The following is a 22,092-nucleotide window of genomic DNA, read 5'->3' on the forward strand; positions in this document are numbered from 1 at the left end:
ATGAAGTTTCCTCGAGCAACTATGGTGCTTCTCCACCTCTACAGAAGCATGTGACACTCCTCTTCACTGCTGTTTCTCCTCACAGCTCGAGGTCCTCTCCTCCACTACCTTGGAGTCTCATCAACTACTTCATCTGTGCTGGCTTCGAAGTCCTCAGCAACTTCTTCCCCAAAGACAAACCTGCAACCCATCGACACTCCAATAAAATGTTTCCCCCTTTGACACATAAACAAAAATAATCACACAATATGTTTGCCTCAAATCTCTATCTGTCCTCTACATACAGTGAGAGTGTACTCCCCCGTTTTGGGCGGGTCCATACTCCACCTCGCCCGGCGGCGGTCCTCACTGGCTGGGAGGGTCTTCCTCCGTCAGGAGCCAGGCTCCCTCAGTCGCCCGCCAGCGCTCAGAGGGGATGGACGTCGCTCCGTGTTCCTCCCTCTCCACTCTCTTATTTCAGGCTTTCTGCCTTATTAAAACATGTCCAACTTATAAATAAACATCGCTACTGTCGCTGGGCACACGACCAACTACAAGCAATCACTATGAACTGGCGTATATCGTGCTTACCACAGATTATAAGGTCGAGGGCGCTTTCTCCCTCTGACGAGGCTTGGTCAGGGCGCTCCACGGCCCACAATAATGCCTCCGGGCGGCTTAATATTCACTAATTATCGCCCACGACTTGAGACCACACGTCCCCAGCTCGATTCCACAGCTGGTACGTCTGCACACTTCTCTTCTCTTCGAGATATATCACTAGGGGTTCCCTTCTGACGGGAGCTCAACGGAGCGCGGCTTCCCCCTGCGATGTCTGGCACTCAAGTGAGGTCAAGGTCCTCCGGAAGCGAGCCTCACGCCTCCAGCAAAACGTCCACATCTCCTCGCCAGTCATTTATCTGTTTTCTTCTTCATTGCCCATAATCTCAAACTGTTATACATATCCAAGCAACCATTTTACATATGGGTTATTACCTCAATATTTACTAGACCTTCTAATCAGGTCAGGCTTGCTGAATAACTCTCAAGGAGGGAGACTCGTTTCTCCTGCAGGCTGAGATCATAACACTATATATATATATATATATATATATATATATATATATATATATATATATATATATATATATATATATATATATATATATATATATATATATATATATATATATATATATTCATATATATATAAATATATATATATATATATATATATATATATATATATATATATATATATATATATATATATATATATATATATATATATATATACGTTTACCAACGTACCTGTGGACGAGACAATCGGAATGATAGCCGACAGAGTGTATCGTGATCCAGCCTGTACTCCTCTTGACATACCAGAAAATATTCTGAGGAAACTACTCCAAGCTTGTACTAAAGAGGCACCCTTCTTGAGCCCGGATGGGCACATGTATAAGCAAGTAGATGGGGTCGCCATGGGTTCTCCCCTAGGTGTCCTGTTTGCAAACTTCTATATGGGTACCATCGAGCAAAAAGTCTTAGTCGACATGAACTTGAAACCGGCCATATACTGCAGGTATGTTGACGACATTTTTACACAGGTACCTGATGTCAGACATCTGCAGGAGCTGAAGGAGGCATTTGAGCAGAGTTCCGTGCTGCGTTTCACTTACGAGATGGAAAAGGATGGGAAGCTGCCCTTTCTAGATGTAACAGTCATGGAAAAGGGCGGAGGTTTCCACACTGAAGTCTACACTAAGGAAACAAACATAGGAATGTGCCTAAATGCCAACAGCGACTGCCCTGACAGGTACAAGAGGAGTGTTGTTAACGCATATGTCGACCGTGCTCTCAGCCACAGCTCAGAATGGAAGCAAGTCGACGAAGAACTCTGTAGGGTAAGGCAGGTCCTAGTCAATAACGGCTTCTCCAATGGTTTCGTCGAAGACATCATAAGAAGGAAAGTGAAAAGCCATGCAACCTCTGAAGAGACAACTAACACAACACCTATACCCCCTATTAGACTATTTTACAGGAACTTCTTTTCCACAGCTCATAAAACGGAGGAAAGGGTCCTGAAAGATATTGTTAATAGAAACGTTATCCCTACAGACAAAAATCAGAGGATACAACTGACGATTTACTATAAAACCAGAAAAACGGCCAGCCTACTCATGAGAAACTCTCCAGACACAAAACAGAACGCTTTAAAAGAGACTAACGTCGTCTATGCCTTCAAATGCCCACTTGGGGACTGTAAGCTCCAAAAAACCCAGTATATAGGCAAGACAACAACATCTCTTTCTAGGCGTTTAACGATGCATAAGCAACAGGGCTCCATTAAGGAACATATAATCTCTTCCCACAACCAAACCATCGCCAGAGAAATCCTAGTAAACAACACAGAAATCATCGATAGATACAGCGATAGCAGGCGGCTTGACGTTTGCGAGGCACTACACATCAAGAAGTCAACACCAGCAATCAACAGCCAATTATTGCACAACTATATTCTACCCACCTCAAGACTCCGCTCCAATATAGAAGCATCAAGAAATATGGACCAATAGGCTTTCTACAAACACTTCTATTCAATACCCATTGTTTGTGTTCTGTCTTGTGTTGATACTTTTAATACCCTATTAATATCCCCTCTTGTTCTGTCTTGTGTTAATGCCACATCACCCCTCCCACCTCACTCAAATGTAGATATAAAATCTGAGATACGTAAGTTCTATTCAGTTGTGTATTTGTGAACTAAAGTCTTTGAAAATGTAATAAGTTTTACGAAACGCGCCCGTGTCGCGTCAGACTAGAAATAAAAATGAATTTTGGAGAATTAATTTTTGATTTACCTCCAACAGCGAAGCGTAATGTACGAAAGATTGAGAAAATTCGTGTTAGAATTATTAATCTTACTTTTTCGGTCATATTTAATAATATATATATATATATATATATATATATATATATATATATATATATATATATATATATATATATATATATATATATATATATATATATATATATATATATATATATATATATATATATGTATATATATATATATATATATATATATATATATATATATATATATATATATATATATATATATATATATATATATATATATATAAACATATAAAAGAGGAAAGAATAATGAAAGAAACAATCCGTAAAGGAGTAAAAAGCACTACTCCTAACCAAAACATAAACCTGATAATATTCTACAAAACCAAGAAGACTTCCGAACTCCTTATCAAAAACAGCCCGAAGCCGACGGAGAACCCTCTACAGCAGTCAAGCGTTGTATACATGTATACTTGCCCCCACGAAGGATGTAACCTTCAATCTAAGTACATAGGTATGACGTCGACCAAGCTGATGAGGCGTTTGACATGCCATCTTCAATCCGGTGCCCCTAGGAATCACATGAGACAAGCCCATGACATCACTCTAACGAGAAATGTTGAACAAGAATACCTGCATAATAGACAAAACCCAAGATGCAAGAAGATTACAAATTCTTGAGGCAATTCACATAAGAATAGAACAACCTACCATGAACACCCAAATCACGGAACTATTTACTCTACCCACCATGAGAGTAAGGACAAGACCAGAACATAACGATGCCAACACAGAAGACAATGTCCAACATAACAGGCCAATTACACTGGATTAATCTTTGTGTTTAGATAGGAGCTGCCTCGTATGGGCCAATAAGCCTTCTGCAGTTACCTCTATGTTTCACCTCACATTTATCCCTTATGTATCCCCCGTGTTTTCACCTTTATTGTATTATCACCTGACGCAGTGCGGGTATAAAATCAACAAGCATTGTAAGATCTGTTCACTTGAGAATGAACCATGGAGGTTCGAAACGTTGTGCAAATTGTATAAATAAGTGTAATACACTCTATATTAAATCACTTCTTGTCTTCACCTTAAAAGTACGAAAATGAGTTTTGGAGAACTCCTATTTCAACTAAGCCCTGATGCTAAGAAAATAGTTAGAGGGATAGAAGCCCTAAACCAGAAAATAATAAATACAGAATATGCGGTCATATTCAATGAAACATGTTTGAAAGAAAACCTGCTGCCAGTATACACCAATATATATATATATATATATATATATATATATATATATATATATATATATATATATATATATATATATATATATATATATATATATATATATATATATATACATATATATATATATATATATATATATATATATATGTATGTGTATGTGTGAGTATATGTAGGTATATATGTGTATATATGAACAACTCGATAAATAATAATATTAAAATAAAGAGCCTTAAACAGAACAACATGTGTGGAAGCATCGGAGTGTGTATATATGAATGCTACATAGTATTCATCTATAGACATCCATATATGGTGAAACACATGTGAAGAACCTCTCACACACTCACAGCTCCCTGACAAGAGGGAGCCAGCTTAGCTTAGCTGCCAACACTCACACATGGTGTCAGCAAGGCGGACAGCCCGACGCCTGCTTTCATACCTCTCACTGTATTTCCCACTTTTATACTTCCCTTCACCTATACCTCTCCTTCCTCTTTACTCCCCCCCCCCCCAAAAAAAAGGATACTGGCCTGCTGGTGAGGGGATTCCCATTCCTCTCTGAGGTTCCTAGAGATACTAAGCAGAGTCCTGTGGCTCTCCCATACCCGTCCCTCCCCTTGCATCTCCTTGCTTCTGCAGCCTTCCTTCTATCTTCCCTCGTCATGTCCTTCTGCAGAAAAACGTCCTTGTATTCCCCTAATCTCATAAGCTTGCTCGTCCTGGACAGGACTTTCTCTTTTGTTGCCTCATTTTTGACCCAGAACTTTATCAGTCGTTTCCTTTACTTCTTGTAGCCGCCCAGCCTGAAAACCCTCTCTATGTTGCCATTAGCCCCTACCATATCCAGAATCTCCAAGATCTTTATCGCCGGTGCTCGGTCCTTCCATCTTCACTCCTCCTGGTTGGATCCTTCTGGTTCCTGTACTCCTACAACTATAACAGATCTTTTTCTTTCCAGCATTTGTGTAGTGCACTTTGCTGCTTCCTTGGAAATGTAGCTGCTTTCATAGCTTCTTCCTCTAAAGCAGCCTGAACACTTGGATTATTTCGCAGCATTTCTGCGAACGAGGGTCTCCCTGGAAGAAGCCCTACATCTGCTTCATCCCTTTTTTCCAGAGGGTTGCTTGCCTTGTACTGGTTCGAATTCGGATTTTCCCTGAGTTTCTTTATCTCTTCCTTAGCTTTCCCCAGCTCACTCTGTAGATTCTGTACTATTGCATTCATTGCACTCAGTTGTTTGCTGAAGTCCCTTAACATCTGGGTGATCCAGTCACATGTCGTGTCCTCCATACTTCCCTGTCCCTGGGTGCTGTGACGTTCCTCCATCACTTTTCCTCCCTGTTCCACCTAAGTGGGCCAGAGATTGAGGCAGTGAGGGTGTTGCATTCGCCTAGTTGTGCTCGCTCTTTCAGCCCGCCTCTCAACTGTCAATCAACTTCTTTTATTTTTATTTTTTTTCACACACACACGCACACACACCAAGACGCAGCCTGTAGCAGGTGTCTAACTCCCAGGTACCTATTTACTGCTAGGTAACAGGGGCATCTGGGTGAAAGAAACTCTACCCATTGTTTCTCGCCGGCGCCGGGAATCGAACCCCGGACCACAGGATTACGTGTCCAGTGTGCTGTCCACTCAGACACCGGTCCCTGTGTGTGTGTGTAGTGGGTGAGTGTTTGTGTGTGTCTCTGCATCGGTACCAACATCAGTTGCTCTTGCAGACCTCAACCTGTCTTCTGATGACGACTCTACTGCCTCTGTCGACATTAAAACACACACACCACCCCAGACTCAGCGGTTATTTATTCTCCAGCAGTAATTAAATTGTATCAGCAACGTGGCAACACTACATATGTATCTCCTGCACACAGACGGCTCACCAGCCGTATATATAACACGAAGTATGAGGGAATACGTGCAGTGTAATCCAGCAACTACTGTGAAGTGCGTGATTGACAAGGACGTAATCTTCGCGCCATGTGATGAATCCACACGGGCAGCTGAACTTTTCCCCAGCGACTACGCCGAGTACAAAAATGCACATCAGATGACTACACGAAGCCTGAACACACAGAAGAAAGAAGAAAGAAGACGTAGCAGCAAGAAAATGCCAAACTGAGGCCTCTTTCCCCTCTTTAGGGGGATGGGGACCTGATTTTGCTCGTTTATAAGTGGTGGAATCAAAAGAAAGAAGACTTCAGCTTCTTAGAAGAAAGAAGACTTCGCCGACCCTGATACGGGACCCCTGCCTCCTAGCCTAAGCCAGCCCGGTGTTTAAGAGCCTCGTGTTTCCGCCGTGCAGCCGGGTTTAGCCCCTGGCTCGGTCTTTCCAACTTGGACGTTTACTCTCACCGGGTTACTCTTCAACTATACCCACTTCAGAGGTCACCCGAAGGGTATCTTGACCTATATGTAATTCATTCATTTATTCATGTGTGTGTGTGTGTGTGTTGGTTGGAGGTGTATATGGTGAGACGGGGTGGTAAGCGTGGCGGGCGTAATATAGTCACATATAGGTGTGAGAAAGGAGTACCAAGATGAGCTGTATATTGTATCCTGAGATTAGATTAGACAAGAGCCTGCACCTGCTGTGATCAACACAAGAGCCTGCACCTGCTATGATCAACACAAGAGCCTGCACCTGCTATAGTCAACACAAGAGCCTGCACCTGCTATAGTCAACACAAGAGCCTGCACCTGCTATGATCAACACAAGAGCCTGCATCTGCTATGATCAACACAAGAGCCTGCACCTGCTATGATCAACACAAGAGCCTGCACCTGCTATAATCAACACAAGAGCCTGCACCTGCTGTGATCAACACAAGAGCCTGCACCTGCTATGATCAACACAAGAGCCTGCACCTGCTAATCAACACAAGAGCCTGCACCTGCTATGATCAACACAAGAGCCTGCACCTGCTATGATCAACACAAGAGCCTGCACCTGCTATGATCAACACAAGAGCCTGCACCTGCTATGATCAACACAAGAGCCTGCACCTGCTATGATCAACACAAGAGCCTGCACCTGCTATGATCAACACAAGAGCCTGCACCTGCTATGATCAACACAAGAGCCTGCACCTGCTATGATCAACACAAGAGCCTGCATCTGCTATGATCAACACAAGAGCCTGTACCTGCTATGATCAACACAAGAGCCTGCACCTGCTATGATCAACACAAGAGCCTGCACCTGCTATGATCAACACAAGAGCCTGCACCTGCTATGATCAACACAAGAGCCTGCACCTGCTATGATCAACACAAGAGCCTTCACCTGCTATGATCAACACAAGAGCCTGCACCTGCTAATCAACACAAGAGCCTGCACCTGCTATGATCAACACAAGAGCCTGCACCTGCTATGATCAACACAAGAGCCTGCACCTGCTATGATCAACACAAGAGCCTGCATCTGCTATGATCAACACAAGAGTCGTCACCAGCTTCCACACAGAGTTAACTAGGGTTCTTAACATTCAATCACTCTGCAGTGTTATCACCAACAATAACTATTAATAACAAGCTAGTTGTTAGTTCCGAGAAATACTGACATTCACAAAAGATTATACAGGAATTTCCATCACTGGAAATGTTATCTTGACAAAGATAACTTGATAAGATAACTTTCAAGACAAGATCTGACCACTAGTTTTGTACTTACCCAGTTAATGGTTTCTTCAAGCTGTTGGTGGTGGCCTAATTGTGTGTATCTTCATTTTGAATGGTTATTTTATCTTGAGATGATTTCGGGGGTTACCGTCCCCGCGGCCCGGTCCTCGATCAGACCTCCTTTCTTCGTTACACATCCCCAGGAAGCAGCACGCAGCAGCTGTTTAACTCCTAAGTACCTATTTACTGCTAGGTGAACAGGGGCATCAGGGGTGAAAGAAACTCTGTCCATTTGTTTCCGCCTCCGCCGTGGATCGAACCCGTATTCTTAGGACTACGAATTTCGAGCACTGTCCACTCAGCCGTCAGGCCCTGTACCTTGCCTAAGCTGCCTAGATCTTCCCTGTACTACAGAGGGGGATGGTCACCTTGTACCTGAGTATGAAACAGCTGTCACACCTGCCTGAGAGTCACATATAATCTCAAAAATGTTGTTCTGACCTTCCTGAAAATTTGATGGTATCCCGGAAGATGGAATTCCTCTTCAATTGCGTCTTCTTGTCCTCATGGTTCGCTGATCCCAATGACGAGATTCTCAGCCTCAGTGTATGCACATATACTTATTTATTTATATATTTATTTATGTGTGTAAATCACCAGAATTAACACATGATGAAAAATGTGACAGTGTCAGACCACGGAGGAAGAATTGAAACAGGAATTTCCTTAAGTACTTTCTTATATTAATACATCTTCAGAAGGACTCTGAAGATGTATTAATGGAAGATGTAGGAATCTGATGATTCTTTCTGAAGATGTATTAATATACGAAAGTACTTAAGGAAATTCCTGTTTCAATTCTTTCTCCGTGGTCTGACACTGTTATATTTATTTATGTGTATAGAAAAGGTACACTGGGTTGTGAAAGTACATATGTTGGCAACCAAGTCGATAACAGCTGGAAAATCTGAAGTAAGCACTACAATCACACTCTCATTTCACACTTTATAAGAGTCGCTGAGAATGGGAATAGGAGCCGACCATCTTAAAAGGGGGCATGAGGGTCGACCTCGACCACCCTGTGACTCACCACACAAGACGCCCCAAGCGTCTTGTCTCCACCCTTGGACAGACAGACAGACAAAGACATTCTCTATTATAGATAGATAAGAGAGGTTCCAAGATGCTGGCTTGTGGCACTCCTGTGATTAATGGGAGAGTTTAGGTCACTGACACAACGTATTGATTGCTATTGTTGATATGGCTGGACAGACCAAAGCCTTAAATCCCACAATGATGAACATAATGAGTAAAAATAAATTTCTAGGCTTGTGGCATTTGTGTAGAAGCATTTCATAGGCCTGACATTGTTCCAATTGGAATGAGAATGGTCCTGCATTCTGCACACACTAATATTTTGTATATTGAGAAAATCCACAGGAGCCGTGATGAAGATTCAAATCTATGCGCTGGGTATTCTTGGGGTGTGTCTGGGAATGTTTCGGAACGCCCAGTGCATAGATTCGAACCCACATCACTGCTCCTGGGGATTTTCTCATTGATATATCACGTCACTGTGATTTCTCTGTGTATTCTGTATATTCTTGCAGTAACATCAAAGTGCCCCTTTGCTACCTGCAACAATTATCATTACTTCGCAATTGTTTTAATGTCAGGAAATATTTACAAAACAAAAAATACATGTGTCTAGACTCCCTTTCTCAAGCACTGTTTAACTTGAGAATTTTACATTGAGAGCAGATATTGAATGTGACGAAATTGACTCACAAATTCATATTCTTTGTATCTGAAAGAGAATGTTACCTTACATCTTTAACCGGTATGTTACCTTACATCTTTAACCGGTATGTTACCTTACATCTTTAACCGGTATGTTACCTTACATCTTTAACCGGTATGTTACCTTACATCTTTAACCGGTATGTTACCTTACATCTTTAACCGGTATGTTACCTTACATCTTTAACCGGTAAGTATTAGCCTCTAATATTTTACTGTATCCCAACAATAATCGTGAGGGTTGATTATTGGGTTGATATCAACCGTGAGGGTCGATATACTTGCAGGTGTAGCAAGCTATACCTGCAGGTGTAGCAAGCTATATTTGCAGGTGTAGCAAGCTATACTTGTAGGTGTAGCAAGCTATACTTACAGGTGTAGCAAGCTATACTTGCAGGTGTAGCAAGCTATACTTGCAGGTGTAGCAAGGTATACTTGTAGGTGTAGCAAGCTATACTAGCAGGTGTAGCAAGCTATACTTGTAGGTGTAGCAAGCTATACTTACAGGTGTAGCAAGCTATACTTGCAGGTGTAGCAAGCTATCCTTGCAGGTGTAGCAAGCTATACTTGCAGGTGTAGCAAGCTATCCTTGCAGGTGTAGCAAGCTATCCTTGTAGGTGTAGCAAGCTATACTTGCAGGTGTAGCAAGGTATACTTGTAGGTGTAGCAAGGTATACTTGCAGGTGTAGCAAGCTATACTTGCAGGTGTAGCAAACTATACTTGCAGGTGTAGCAAGCTATACTAGCAGGTATAGCAAGCTATACTTGCAGGTGTAGCAAACTATACTTGCAGGTGTAGCAAGCTATACTAGCAGGTATAGCAAGCTATACTTGCAGGTGTAGCAAGCTATACTAGCAGGTGTAGCAAGCTATCCTTGTAGGTGTTACAAGCTATACTTGCAGGTGTAGCAAGCTATACTTGCAGGTGTAGCAAGCTATACTTGTAGGTGTAGCAAGCTATACTTGCAGGTGTAGCAAGCTATACTTGCAGGTGTAGCAAGCTATACTTGCAGGTGTAGCAAGCTATACTTGCAGGTGTAGCAAGCTATACTTGCAGGTGTTGTAAGCTATACTTGCAGGTGTAGCAAGCTATACTTGCAGGTGTAGCAAGCTATACTTGCAGGTGTAGCAAGCTATACTTGCAGGTGTTGTAAGCTATACTTGCAGGTGTAGCAAGCTATACTTGTAGGTGTAGCAAGCTATACTTGCAGGTGTAGCAAGCTATACTTGCAGGTGTAGCAAGCTATACTTGCAGGTGTTGTAAGCTATACTTGCAGGTGTAGCAAGCTATACTTGCAGGTGTTGTAAGCTATGCTGGCTGGTGTAGCAAGCTATACTTGCAGGTGTTGTAAGCTATGCTGGCTGGTGTAGCAAGCTATACTTGCAGGTGTTGTAAGCTATGCTGGCTGGTGTAGCAAGGTTTCAGATATATATTTTAATTGGGCTTATGAACAGTCAGGTAAATATTTAAATATTTCTGGTAAAGGTGATAGTTAGTAATGCCTATTAAACCTCTCGTCATCCAACAGTCACCCGTGTTGTTACTAAAGCAAAATGTCCATATTAAGCACCGTATGGTTCCTATAAAAAGTATAAACATACAGCACATAAAGTATGCTGAGTATTATCTAAAACATAAAATGATGATACTTGTGTGTTGTAAAGTTGTAAACCTGGTTGTTAAACGATCTGGCGGGGTTGTATTCCAGGGAACATAGGATTAAGGACCTGTCCGAAACACTACGCGTGCTAGTGGCTGTACAAGAATGTAACAACTTTTCTATATATTAATAAAAGGATAAAAATATAAATAAAATGTGAATAAGACACGCGCCCATGTGACGGCTCTCTGCCAAGGTAAACAATGTCGGTAACATAGGCTTGTCCCTGACCGATATTTCCTTTAACTTTCTTGTCAGCATCTTCTGTCCTTCCTCCAGCTGGGCTCCTGCTTCATCTCATCGCCACTGACACTTGCAGATAGTGATTACGTTGGGAAGCTGGGCGTGGTGAGTGGATGGGGCCGGGTGACTGAGAAGGGCGACCCCACCGACACCCTGAAGGAGGCTCTCCTCCCCATTTTCTCGAACCCAGTGTGTCGAGCCCTCCGCTACCATCCCCACGAGATCACCGACAACATGATCTGTGCTGGCTACGTCCATGGCGGAACAGACTCCTGCCATGTAAGCTACTCTCACTCTTAGTAATAGTGCTACTAGTTCTATTATTATTATTACTATTACTTTTAATACTCCCATCACCGCACGAGTGCATTTATTATTCCCCTGAGAAACAGTTCGTTTAAAACTGTATGATTAGGGACGAGAAATGGAGGTGATGACTGCAATAAGAAATATGACCCAGAGACATAATAAGGATATCATTACGGTATGTGCAGTATTGAAGGAAACTGTAGAGATGGACATGACTTCCAGCCAGCTACTGTCACTGTGCCATTGATTAGGAGAAAGAGAAGGAAGAGAATTATCAGGAGAAAGCACCAAGCAGTTACGACTATATAGCACTGGGAAGGGGTCAGGATAAGAATTTGGGATGGGACGGGTGGAAAGGAATGGTGCCCAACCACTTGCTAGACGGTCGGGGATTGAACATGTGCTTGAAGCGAGACCGTCGCTCATGCACATGTTAACTTCCTTGCACAATTTGGCACCATCAGGGAGACCCGGCTGCACCTGCCCCTAGCTAGGGATTTAAACCCTCAGTGAGGCATTAGATTTCAAGCTGACTGGGTGTGTAATCTCAGCTATTTAAGAATACTTAAATATTAAATGTTCACTCACTTTAGACTACTTTTGAATTGCAGGTTAATGCATTTTTATAGAGACAGGAAATTTAGGAAGTGCTCTCAAGTGATTGATACACTGTGTCTTATGTTTAGTTAGGACTAAACCTTATGTGAGTTAGCGGAATTGAGTGTTGCCACCTGCAGTTCAGTGATGTACCCAGGCAAAGTGGTTAATGGGTTTTATTACTATAATTATGTCAGGTGTTTTTAACCCCCTTCGTTCCTGCAGATTGGAATTGAGATTTGGTTACTAGCTTGGTAACCAAATTTCCCAGTCAGAAGTCAGTCAAATCAATATTTTCCCAGCCAAATCAGTAATTTCACAGTCTTTGCCAAAATTTTTGTTTATGAATGAAATTTTAATTGAAGCTTGTCATATTACTACCCCTTAGATATCTTCTTTGACAACAGGTAGTCATTTACTTATGTACTCAGCAGCTGGCTGAAATTGGGTGCTGCATCTGACGATGAGCTGTAGTACTGTTATAGTCTCTACACGTTCATAATAGCTCCATATCCAAAGATGGGCTTTAGGCAAAGAAGAGTCTACAAAGGGATTAGGTCCACATCAGTTAGCCAAGAGGTTAATAGCCTGCCGGAGACTATAAACATAACCTGGACCCTTCACAGAGACGCCGATGAGTCTTTAAGGTCACCCTCACCAATGGAAACATCCAGAAAATAAGCAAACCAAAATAGACAACTGCAAAGCTAACAGAGAAAAGAAAAATTAAGCAAATACACACAATCAACCCAGTAGTCAGTTCGCATCCCCCTGGTCACTTACGAGCTTCCCATAGCCTGAGCTGCCCGGGGGTTTTGCTCCCGAGTAGATGAGTCTAGAGCAACAACAACGACCCCTGGTCACAGCTGGCTACTGCCAGGTGGTAATGGCACCGCGGGACTGCAGACTCCCATGTACACACTATTGAGTTTGGAGCCTAAAACTACCAACTGATGCACCTGAAAAGAGGAGGGTGAGAAGGACCAAGAAGCCACCGAAGCCCAACAAGAAAGAGGCGTTTCATTACATTTAATGTGGGGTAACTGGAGAGGCCTAATGTTGTCTCCCTATTCCTAACTAACCACAGAGAAAAAGGAGACCAGGGAGGAGAAATGCGACGAATTAGACTCGAAAAGAAAATGGGAACACAGGATGGGAAACCTGACCAAGAACAACACAAGAACTACCCGACGTTAGAATCCATTAGACCTCCAGAACCCTTGAGACGGATATCAACCCAAGACATGCTAGAAAAAACATGGTCAGGGACATAAACTCAACCAGAGCCACAACCAAGGGTAAACTGCAGACTGCTACATTTAATGACACTGCAGACAACCTGGGATAAACGAGCCTTGGAATAAGGGAACCTAGATAACAGGATCAACAAACAATACATCCCATGAAGAAGTCCGAGTGGTGCGTTGATAGCAACAAACAGCCTCAACCGGCCACAGCAAGTGGCCGGTTGGAGCTGTATCCCCAACCCCCCTCTCATGGGCAAACAAACTACGAATCAATGATCAAAAGGATCCCCCCTGGACGCCAATCATCTTATTCTTCATCAGAAAAATAGAAATCTGTAAATTACGTAATCGCCAACAGAGCAAAAAGAGCAGACCCCTTCGTAAAAGAGAGCATGCCGCTCCCCAATCTGACAACACGGATCGATTCATAATATCGCCATGTTGCAAGATGCAGGTGCAGGATCCTTGGTGGCAAGATGCCATCAAGGAGCCAGAAGGATCACCCTGCACGTATAAGTCTCCAGTCTCGACAAAACCTGGAGTAAAACCTGAACTGAAGCGAAGAGATAAATGAACCCCCCATCTTGACCAGTCCAAGTGAAAGACATCAACCATGAGAGACTTAGGATTGAGGAACAGAACCACATATGATGGACGCTACCGGTTCTATGCCATTTCACAGAGGTCCACCTCGGGCGATCAAACACCTCACAGATCCACCGGAAGGACACGTCGTCGACAGTTCACTTCATGGAAATGGGATGGAAACAGGAGACCATTCCCAAGAACGTTGGACACACACACTGCGCTTGAACCGCACCGAAAACCAAACTCCGAGAATTCAGGAGCCAACTACCCACATAATAACTCCAATGAGGGAAAACACAAAAGTGATACCCCATGAATTAAACATTCAATCACTGCAGATTAGTCAGAATAGAGCCAGAGAACAGAACCCAGAGGAAAACGAATCTTCCGAAAGGGCTGCTAAGCCACCACAAACTCGCACATGGTACCGTGAACTTGTAGGAGGGAACTGGCCTAGCGACTCTGGGAGGCCTTGTAATATACCGGCCACAATTAAAACCCCAGTCCAGGGGCGAGGCGTCAATAAACACATCGAGGAATGGAGGAGGAAAATTCCATGGAACTGAACTCTAAACAGCCTGAAGAAGAAACTGGAGACCACAATCCGGGGTAGTTCTAACACCAGATGGTGACAACACTGCAGGTGGAGCAGAGCCATACATGGCAGAGATAGGAAAACCAATCAGGAATCCCAAACAGAGTCCAAACCAGAGATGAAACCAACTGAAACTTCCTCCAGTTCACCAAAAATCCTGAACCTGCTAGCCAGATACCTGTCTAGCAGTCATGTTCTGGCTGAAAGTCTAAACTGTCTAGCAGTCATGTTCTGGCTGAAAGTCTAAACTTGAGAAAGGCTAAGTTACAAACACCCAAGTAGCTGGTTTATAGATACCCCACTAACCTGGTAAATATCCAAGGAGTCAAATCCGAGCGAAAATGCCCCTACAAGAAACCCTAATCTCTCGTGAATAGGAGTGTGATAGTGTGAATCCTTAAAGTCCAGGGACACCATCCAGGAATCTACCTGTAAAATAAGGTAACAATTAGTTAATGTGGTCAAGCAGAAAATGAGACAGGCAAAAACGTTTTTCAATCCCGAAAGGTCGAGAATATACTGAAGGTCCATCCATTGAGTCCTGCTTATGGACTGGTAACAATCAGAATACTCACAGAAGAAAGGGGGGGTTAGCTCAACCATTGATAGAGTCCAACCAAGTTGCTGTGACTAACCTGAATTGAGGGGAGGCTTCCTGACCCAAGATCCCTGAATCTAGAGATGGGTGATAGTGGACCAACAACACTAAAGACTCTGAGACACGACCCTGAAGGCCCACAAATCGTGGGACCAGGAATTGGTAAAATGAGCTACTACATTCCACCCCCTTTGACACTGCGATAAATGCCCAAACCACAAATGGGCTGGCGCAAAATAACGAAACGAAGCACCCTTCCACAATTCCTAAGAATGATGCTGAAGAGTCAAAGAATGAATGAAGAGTAACAGAAAGAAAAAAAGCTAAAACCTCAGAATCGGTCTCCACCTTATGCCAATCCTGAATAATCATAAACAAAGCCATGTGAGGACTTCGACTGAAGTGCTGGAAAGCAGAAGCCACAGCTGAAAGCATTGAAGAGACAGCCTCGTCAGGAAAAAGGGAAGATGTAAGGGTACGGTGGTCAAAAGGGTTAGTAATCAAGTCGGCTCCAGAGCCTAAGGGAGCATGGTCAGCTGGCATGCGTGACAAGCAACCAAAATGTTCACCACCGCCTCCCAGAGAAGGGGAGAGAGTAACTAGGACAAGGCTGTAAAAGCTGGAACCACAGATATCAGAGCTGTAAGATCAGGCACCGAAGCAAAACATCCATGCTGCCTTGTAGATAACCACATCCCAGATGCGCTAAACAGCTGCAAGTGAGTACAGGCTCTGTGATCCTCTGCAATCTGGGCTCAAAAAATCAAACAAACAATTGTCCAACGATGCAAAATATGCACTGTGCAAGAAAACATGGAAGATGCAACTAATCTCCCACCACTTAACCTTCTGGATATGGTAAAAATCATGCCAAGCTTCCAAGGAAAACAATGGATGGTCTGCAGAACAGGAAGAATCTGGGACTTTGTATGGTAACCAAAAAAGTTTAGCCGACCTTATCTCATACGAGTTGGGAACCATCAAGGAATCGAGGTCCTGATCCAAAAAAACAAAAATAGGTCCACCCGAACCGAAGAAGAAGAAAAAAAAAGGCATGACAATGGAAACCTTCAAAAATAAGAGGATCCGAGGGCTCTAATGACCCGTGGAAGCGAACCCCGGGAAGGAGCAGCTACGGAATCAAACTCAAATATGGAAGGACTTTGGGTCCTTGTTTATGCAACCCGTCCTCACACTAGACTATTTATACCAGCGGCCGTCCTCCCCAGATTCATTCATAAACTTTAACATGCGGTGTATTAAAAATTGGGTTGTTCTAATATATAAATTAATATTAAAATACATAAAAATTATATGTTTAGTTAGGTGTAGGTTAGGTTAGCTTAGGTGTTTAGGTTCTGTTGGCGATTATTTGTATTTGAAGTACGTGGGTGAAGCATTTAGAGAATTGTGGTTAGAACAGAGACGTGAGCAAAACACTTGTTCTGGAGATGTTCGGACGTCATCAGTCCCGTCTCATCCCAAATCCTTATCCTGATCCCTTCCATGAGCTATATAGTCGTAATGGCTTGGCACTTCCCCTGATAATTCCCTGTGTGTGTGTGGGGCCACTGAACGGTTGCCCCACGATGAGGCTGAAGAGGCAAATGAGGCTCTTCATCCTCTCCAGAAGGATGAAGAGCCTTCATCCTTCACAAATCAATTTGACTAATGTACGAGGAAAAACCGTATTTAGATCTAGTGTATTTGTGACTTTCAGGGTGACAGTGGAGGCGGCTTACTCTGGCAAGGCAAGGATGGCAAGATGGACGTGATAGGTATAAACTCATTTTTCTTTTATAGTACAGTATTAGTGTTCTATAAATATTTTTATCTCTCTTATGATCTCTTGGCTAAATAAATTGCATATTTTCAGTTACCTTCATTTTATTCACAATTAAAAGTAACATGATAAAGAACACAAACACACATTTAATTTTCCCATGTATGATATACATAGCATTCACTAAGCTTAAGAAATTCATTGAGTGCTCATTCACCGTGATGATGTGCAAGAATCAGGATACTTGGATAACTGAGGGCAGTGGAAGATGGTGTACTATGCACAGTCAAGAAAAGTATTCCTTTACCCCTTAAGTCTGTGGAATGTGCAAAATGACAACACCGGGTTTGTTTTTGTTAGAGTAATGGATTAGATTATGAATGAATAGATGCTTTGTAACAATGAATCACATTGGCCAAAACACAACACACTGGTTTATAAGACTCCTGGTTCAACCATGACGACGAGCTGACGCCTGGGCTGTTGCTCCGCCTGGGAGCCGCCGGATCACGTTCTGTTTCGCGATTTTGGATTATGATACTGCCTTTTGGCATCCCTATTCAACGATCCTGTTTGTTAACACACATGGCGCACATATCGCATTGGGTCACAGGATAGTTAATAAATTTTGGCTTTTCTGGTTTTTTCTTCGGGTGGCGTGACGGTGTCCTGCGCCGGCTTGGTCGAGAGGAGCTGGGAGCTGGTGGGTTTTGGTAGACTCCTCATGTGCCCTCAGCCGTGGTGGACTCCTGGTGTGCCCTCAGCCGTGGTGGGCTTCTGGTGTGCCCTCAGCCGTAGTGGGCTCCTGGTGTTCCCTCAGCCGTGGTGGACTCCTGGTGTGCCCTCAGCTGTGGTGGGCTTCTGGTGTGCCCTCAGCCGTAGTGGGCTCCTGGTGTTCCCTCAGCCGTGGTGGGCTCCTGGTGTTCCCTCAGCCGTGGTGGACTCCTGGTGTGCCCTCAGCTGTGGTGGGCTTCTGGTGTGCCCTCAGCCGTAGTGGGCTCCTGGTGTTCCCTCAGCTGTGGTGGGCTCCTGGTGTTCCCTCAGCCGTGGTGGACTCCTGGTGTGCCCTCAGCCGTAGTGGGCTCCTGGTGTTACCTCAGCCGTAGTGGGCTCCTGGTGTTCCCTCAGCCGTGTTGGGCTCCTGGTGTTCCCTCAGCCGTAGTGGGCTCCTGGTGTTCCCTCAGCCGTGGTGGGCTCCTGGTGTTCCCTCAGCCGTGGTGGGCTCCTGGTGTTCCCTCAGCCGTGGTGGGCGGCTGGCTTCTGCTCTGCCGGGGGGGGGGGGCACTGGATGATTTGTTTGCGTTTTAGTTGGGGGCCGAGTTTGTTATTTTGCTACCCAGTGTTCTCTGTGAGGGCCGGTGCTTGTCACCCTGAGGGACTCCTGGGGCTCGCCAATCATCTGTGCGTTTATGTACCGCGAGGCACATTAGTTTCCACTGATAAGCGACATTCATTTAGCTTATAAGCTTCGCGATTAACCCTTCACGGGTTCGCTGGGGCGCATCCGATCCCACAATTGTCGTCGCCCCTAAATCAACAACAACAACACTGGTATCTATAAAATTCACACTGCTACCAAAAGGAAAATAATGTAGGACTGAACATAAATGAATATATGTAGATTAGTGAACCAGGGAGATGGCTCTATTTTGGTGGTTAATAGTTTAATGACCTTTTATGTAGACGATAAAACAGATGATAATTTAACGTATTGGCATTTGTCTGTTGAGGCAGACGACGTGACATCACACTAAACGCTCGATCGATTGTCGTCGCACTTTAGTTAACAACATCAACACACAAAACTTTTTTCAAGTTAAAATTGGTTGCAAATATTTACTTTCGCGAAAATAGTTGATATACTTTATAAGACAAATAGTATCAAAACCTAATTACACCCCAATATTCAGTAATACAAGCTGATCAAATAATTACGAACAAGAGAGAGAGAGACAGAGACAGAGACAGGGAGACAGACTACAAATATGGGAAATGTCCGATTATATTATGCATGTAATTTACTGTCATTTGCAGATTATCCTATTCTCAACATGCACTTCCATATGATAAATATTAAACGAAAATATTATATGCTTTGTAAAACGTTCATCGCTCTAATGGGCAAACAATTTGTACAAATTCCGTCATTGGCTGTTTCTCCAACAACGTAGATGAGAATGCTGCAGCATTTGGGAGGAAAGTTATACCTGATTTCCCTGAGGGCCAATGACAATCTAGTGGCCTCGACGTGGATAGAAAGCCGACGACTTATCAAAGGTTATCTTCTTGAGGTTATCTTAAGATGATTTCGGGGCTTTAGTGTCCCTGCGGCCCGGTCCTCGACCAGGCCTCCATCCCCAGGAAGCAGCCCGTGACAGCTTACTAACACCCAGGTACCTATTTTACTGCTAGGTAACAGGAGCATAGGGTGAAAGAAACTCTGCCCATTGTTTCTCGCCGGCGCCCGGGATCGAACCCGGGACCACAAGCCCAGTGTGCTGTCCGTTCGGCCGACCGGCTCCCCACCGAAGGTTCCCCTCTCCCCCCCCCCCCCTTGGTTCTGATGATTTTTGTAAGCTGGGTCTTACAGTTCGGTAGTGTTTTGCCATTTACGGCTTCGGCTGGTAAGCAGTTCCACGGGTTTATAACCCCTATGGGTGAAAAAGCATCTCTTGTTTACAGTCTTATATTGTGGCTTGTTGAGCTTGCATCCGTTGTTTCTTGTGTGTGTTTACATCCCACCTTGTGAAGAAGTGGTGTGGATCAAGAGGCGGAGTTGGTACACTACTCTCTGCTACACGACGACGTTGGCATCATCCCGCCGCGATGAGGTTGGGACACGCAATTGCCTATTTACATGACACTATTCCATTTATTTCTACATCTATAATCATTTTTAACTATTTTGTTTAGGTCTTCAGAGGAATGTTAGGGGCAAATGGAAGTGATTATTGACCATTAAACGTGAACGTAAATATAGCAATTACAGGCACAGTCCATCAAACAAAGTCCAGTAATACACTTGATTATTATCATACATTATGATAACACCGCATCTGATCGGCCATGATGTTTGTAGGATGGTTAAGCACAAAAGTAGAGTCATCTCCATTTTTCACTAATCTACGTATAATAATATTTATTCACTGATTCACTGTTCTACATTACTTTTCTTTCGATAGCAGTGTGAATTATATAAACCAGTGTGTGGTGTTTTGACCAATGAAACTCGTTGTTACAAAGCGTCTATTTATTTATAATATAATCCAATACTACGACAATAACAAAAGCAACGTTAACATTTTGCACTTTCCAAGAAACTGAGGATGTAGAAGACTACTTTTTCTCGACTGTACTAACCACCACATGAACTAAACTGGAGTGTTGGCCAACAGGTGTAGTGTCCTGGGGTGATGGGTGCGGGCGGCGGGGCTACCCTGGAGTCTACACTCGGGTCACAAACTACCTCTCCTGGATTGAACAACACACGAGAGACAGCTGCTTCTGTGGCAGAAGACGCGGCAGGTCTTGATGATAGGGTGACCAAATAAAATATTGATAGTTATATACTGTACTATTAAAACCTTTATGATGCATTAATATAGTTAAACGGTTTGTACAATTACTTGGAGTTAAATATGAAAGATGATACTTATCACAGTACACAGTTTAGTTACTTTAGCATGCTAAAATTACTAAAATCTTACGGTGATGCAATGCAAAGTTGTGCTGTTAACCTAATCAGTGCAAGGAAAATATTTTATTCTCTTCAAGAAGTATTGTGGTATTATACAACCTGGACTAGCTGTACCTGGATGAGGGTCTGGGAGTTCTGCTACTCCCCAAGCCCGGCCCGGGGCCAGGCTTGACGTGTGAGAGCTTGGTCCAACAGCCTGTTGCTTGGAACAGCCCGCAGGTCTACATACCCGGCCCTAAGGTCACGGTAGTACAGTCGGATTCGTTCTCGACGTACAATCGAGAATTCCGGGTTTATTTCTTATACTTGCTGGGAGGATATTGTACAACCGTGGACTTCTGATGTTCGTACAGTGTTCTCTGGTTGTGCCTATGGCACCTTTGCTCTTCATTGGTCCTATTCTGCATTTCCTTCCATATTTGTCACTCCAGTATGTTATTTTACTAAGTAAATTTAGGACCTGGCCTTCTTTGGGACAATAGCTGAGATTAAAAAGAATTACTATGAATATATTTAATTTATATTTAGAGTATATTTAAAATATATGTATGTAAATATATTAATACATTTAATTATTTAATTCTCATTATTTTGTAAATAAGTTTCTCCAACTTATATACTATTAAAACACCTCTTTCGCTGCACGTCTATTGGTCCTCACGTCAGTCTTCTGTTATATTGATGATTATGTACAATATACTTTTTCTCGCATGCATAAATGTATATAGTATTACATCCCATGTTGCACGAGCAACAGTGAGCTGTGTATCACAAGTAACGAGCAGGGAGCTGTGTTGTACAACAAGCTGTGAACTGTGCTGTACAAGTAACAATTAAGTATTGAGTTGTCAACTGTGAAGTACAAGTAACAATTAAATAGCGAGCTGTGTTGTACTGTGCTGTGTTGTCAACTGTGCTGTACAATTATGTGTTAAAACACTAACAGTGACTGTTGCGTGCAGCCTCACATCACTTTAAATGTTGCCGCATATCCACGCTGCTACCATTACCATTCCGCAACAATTAACTAATGATCCAGCGGTATAATCACACGAATTTTAATAAATCGCGTGATTTCTCCCTGTTCAGTCAATAATTTTTCATATAAAATTCAATTTGTGTGCAATACAACCAATTAAAATGGTTTTAATTTGTGTGCAGGATTAAAGCATTTTTGCTTCTTGAACATAGTAGGCTACAATAGAAGATGGCGCCGACTTGTTGATACTCTCCACCAACTTGTCTCAAGCCTTAGTCTTAC

The 22,092-nt window shown here is 43.1% G+C and overlaps 1 protein-coding gene across 1 annotated transcript in view; it reads left to right on the plus strand.

Annotated features, from left to right (window-relative positions):
* The window catches only part of LOC123748640 (coagulation factor XI), a 44,882-nt gene extending 24,144 nt beyond the window's left edge, over nt 1-20,738 (plus strand). The window contains exons 3-5 of the mRNA XM_045730807.2: nt 11,494-11,696; nt 17,072-17,129; nt 20,530-20,738. Coding sequence (XP_045586763.1) covers nt 11,494-11,696; nt 17,072-17,129; nt 20,530-20,666 — 398 coding nt within the window. The 3' untranslated portion in view covers nt 20,667-20,738. The remainder of the gene's footprint in view (nt 1-11,493; nt 11,697-17,071; nt 17,130-20,529) is intronic.
* The last annotated feature ends 1,354 nt before the right edge of the window (nt 20,739-22,092 follow it).

The sequence above is a fragment of the Procambarus clarkii genome, chromosome 4 (genome assembly GCF_040958095.1).
Source record: "Procambarus clarkii isolate CNS0578487 chromosome 4, FALCON_Pclarkii_2.0, whole genome shotgun sequence".
NCBI classification, from domain to species: domain Eukaryota; kingdom Metazoa; phylum Arthropoda; class Malacostraca; order Decapoda; family Cambaridae; genus Procambarus; species Procambarus clarkii.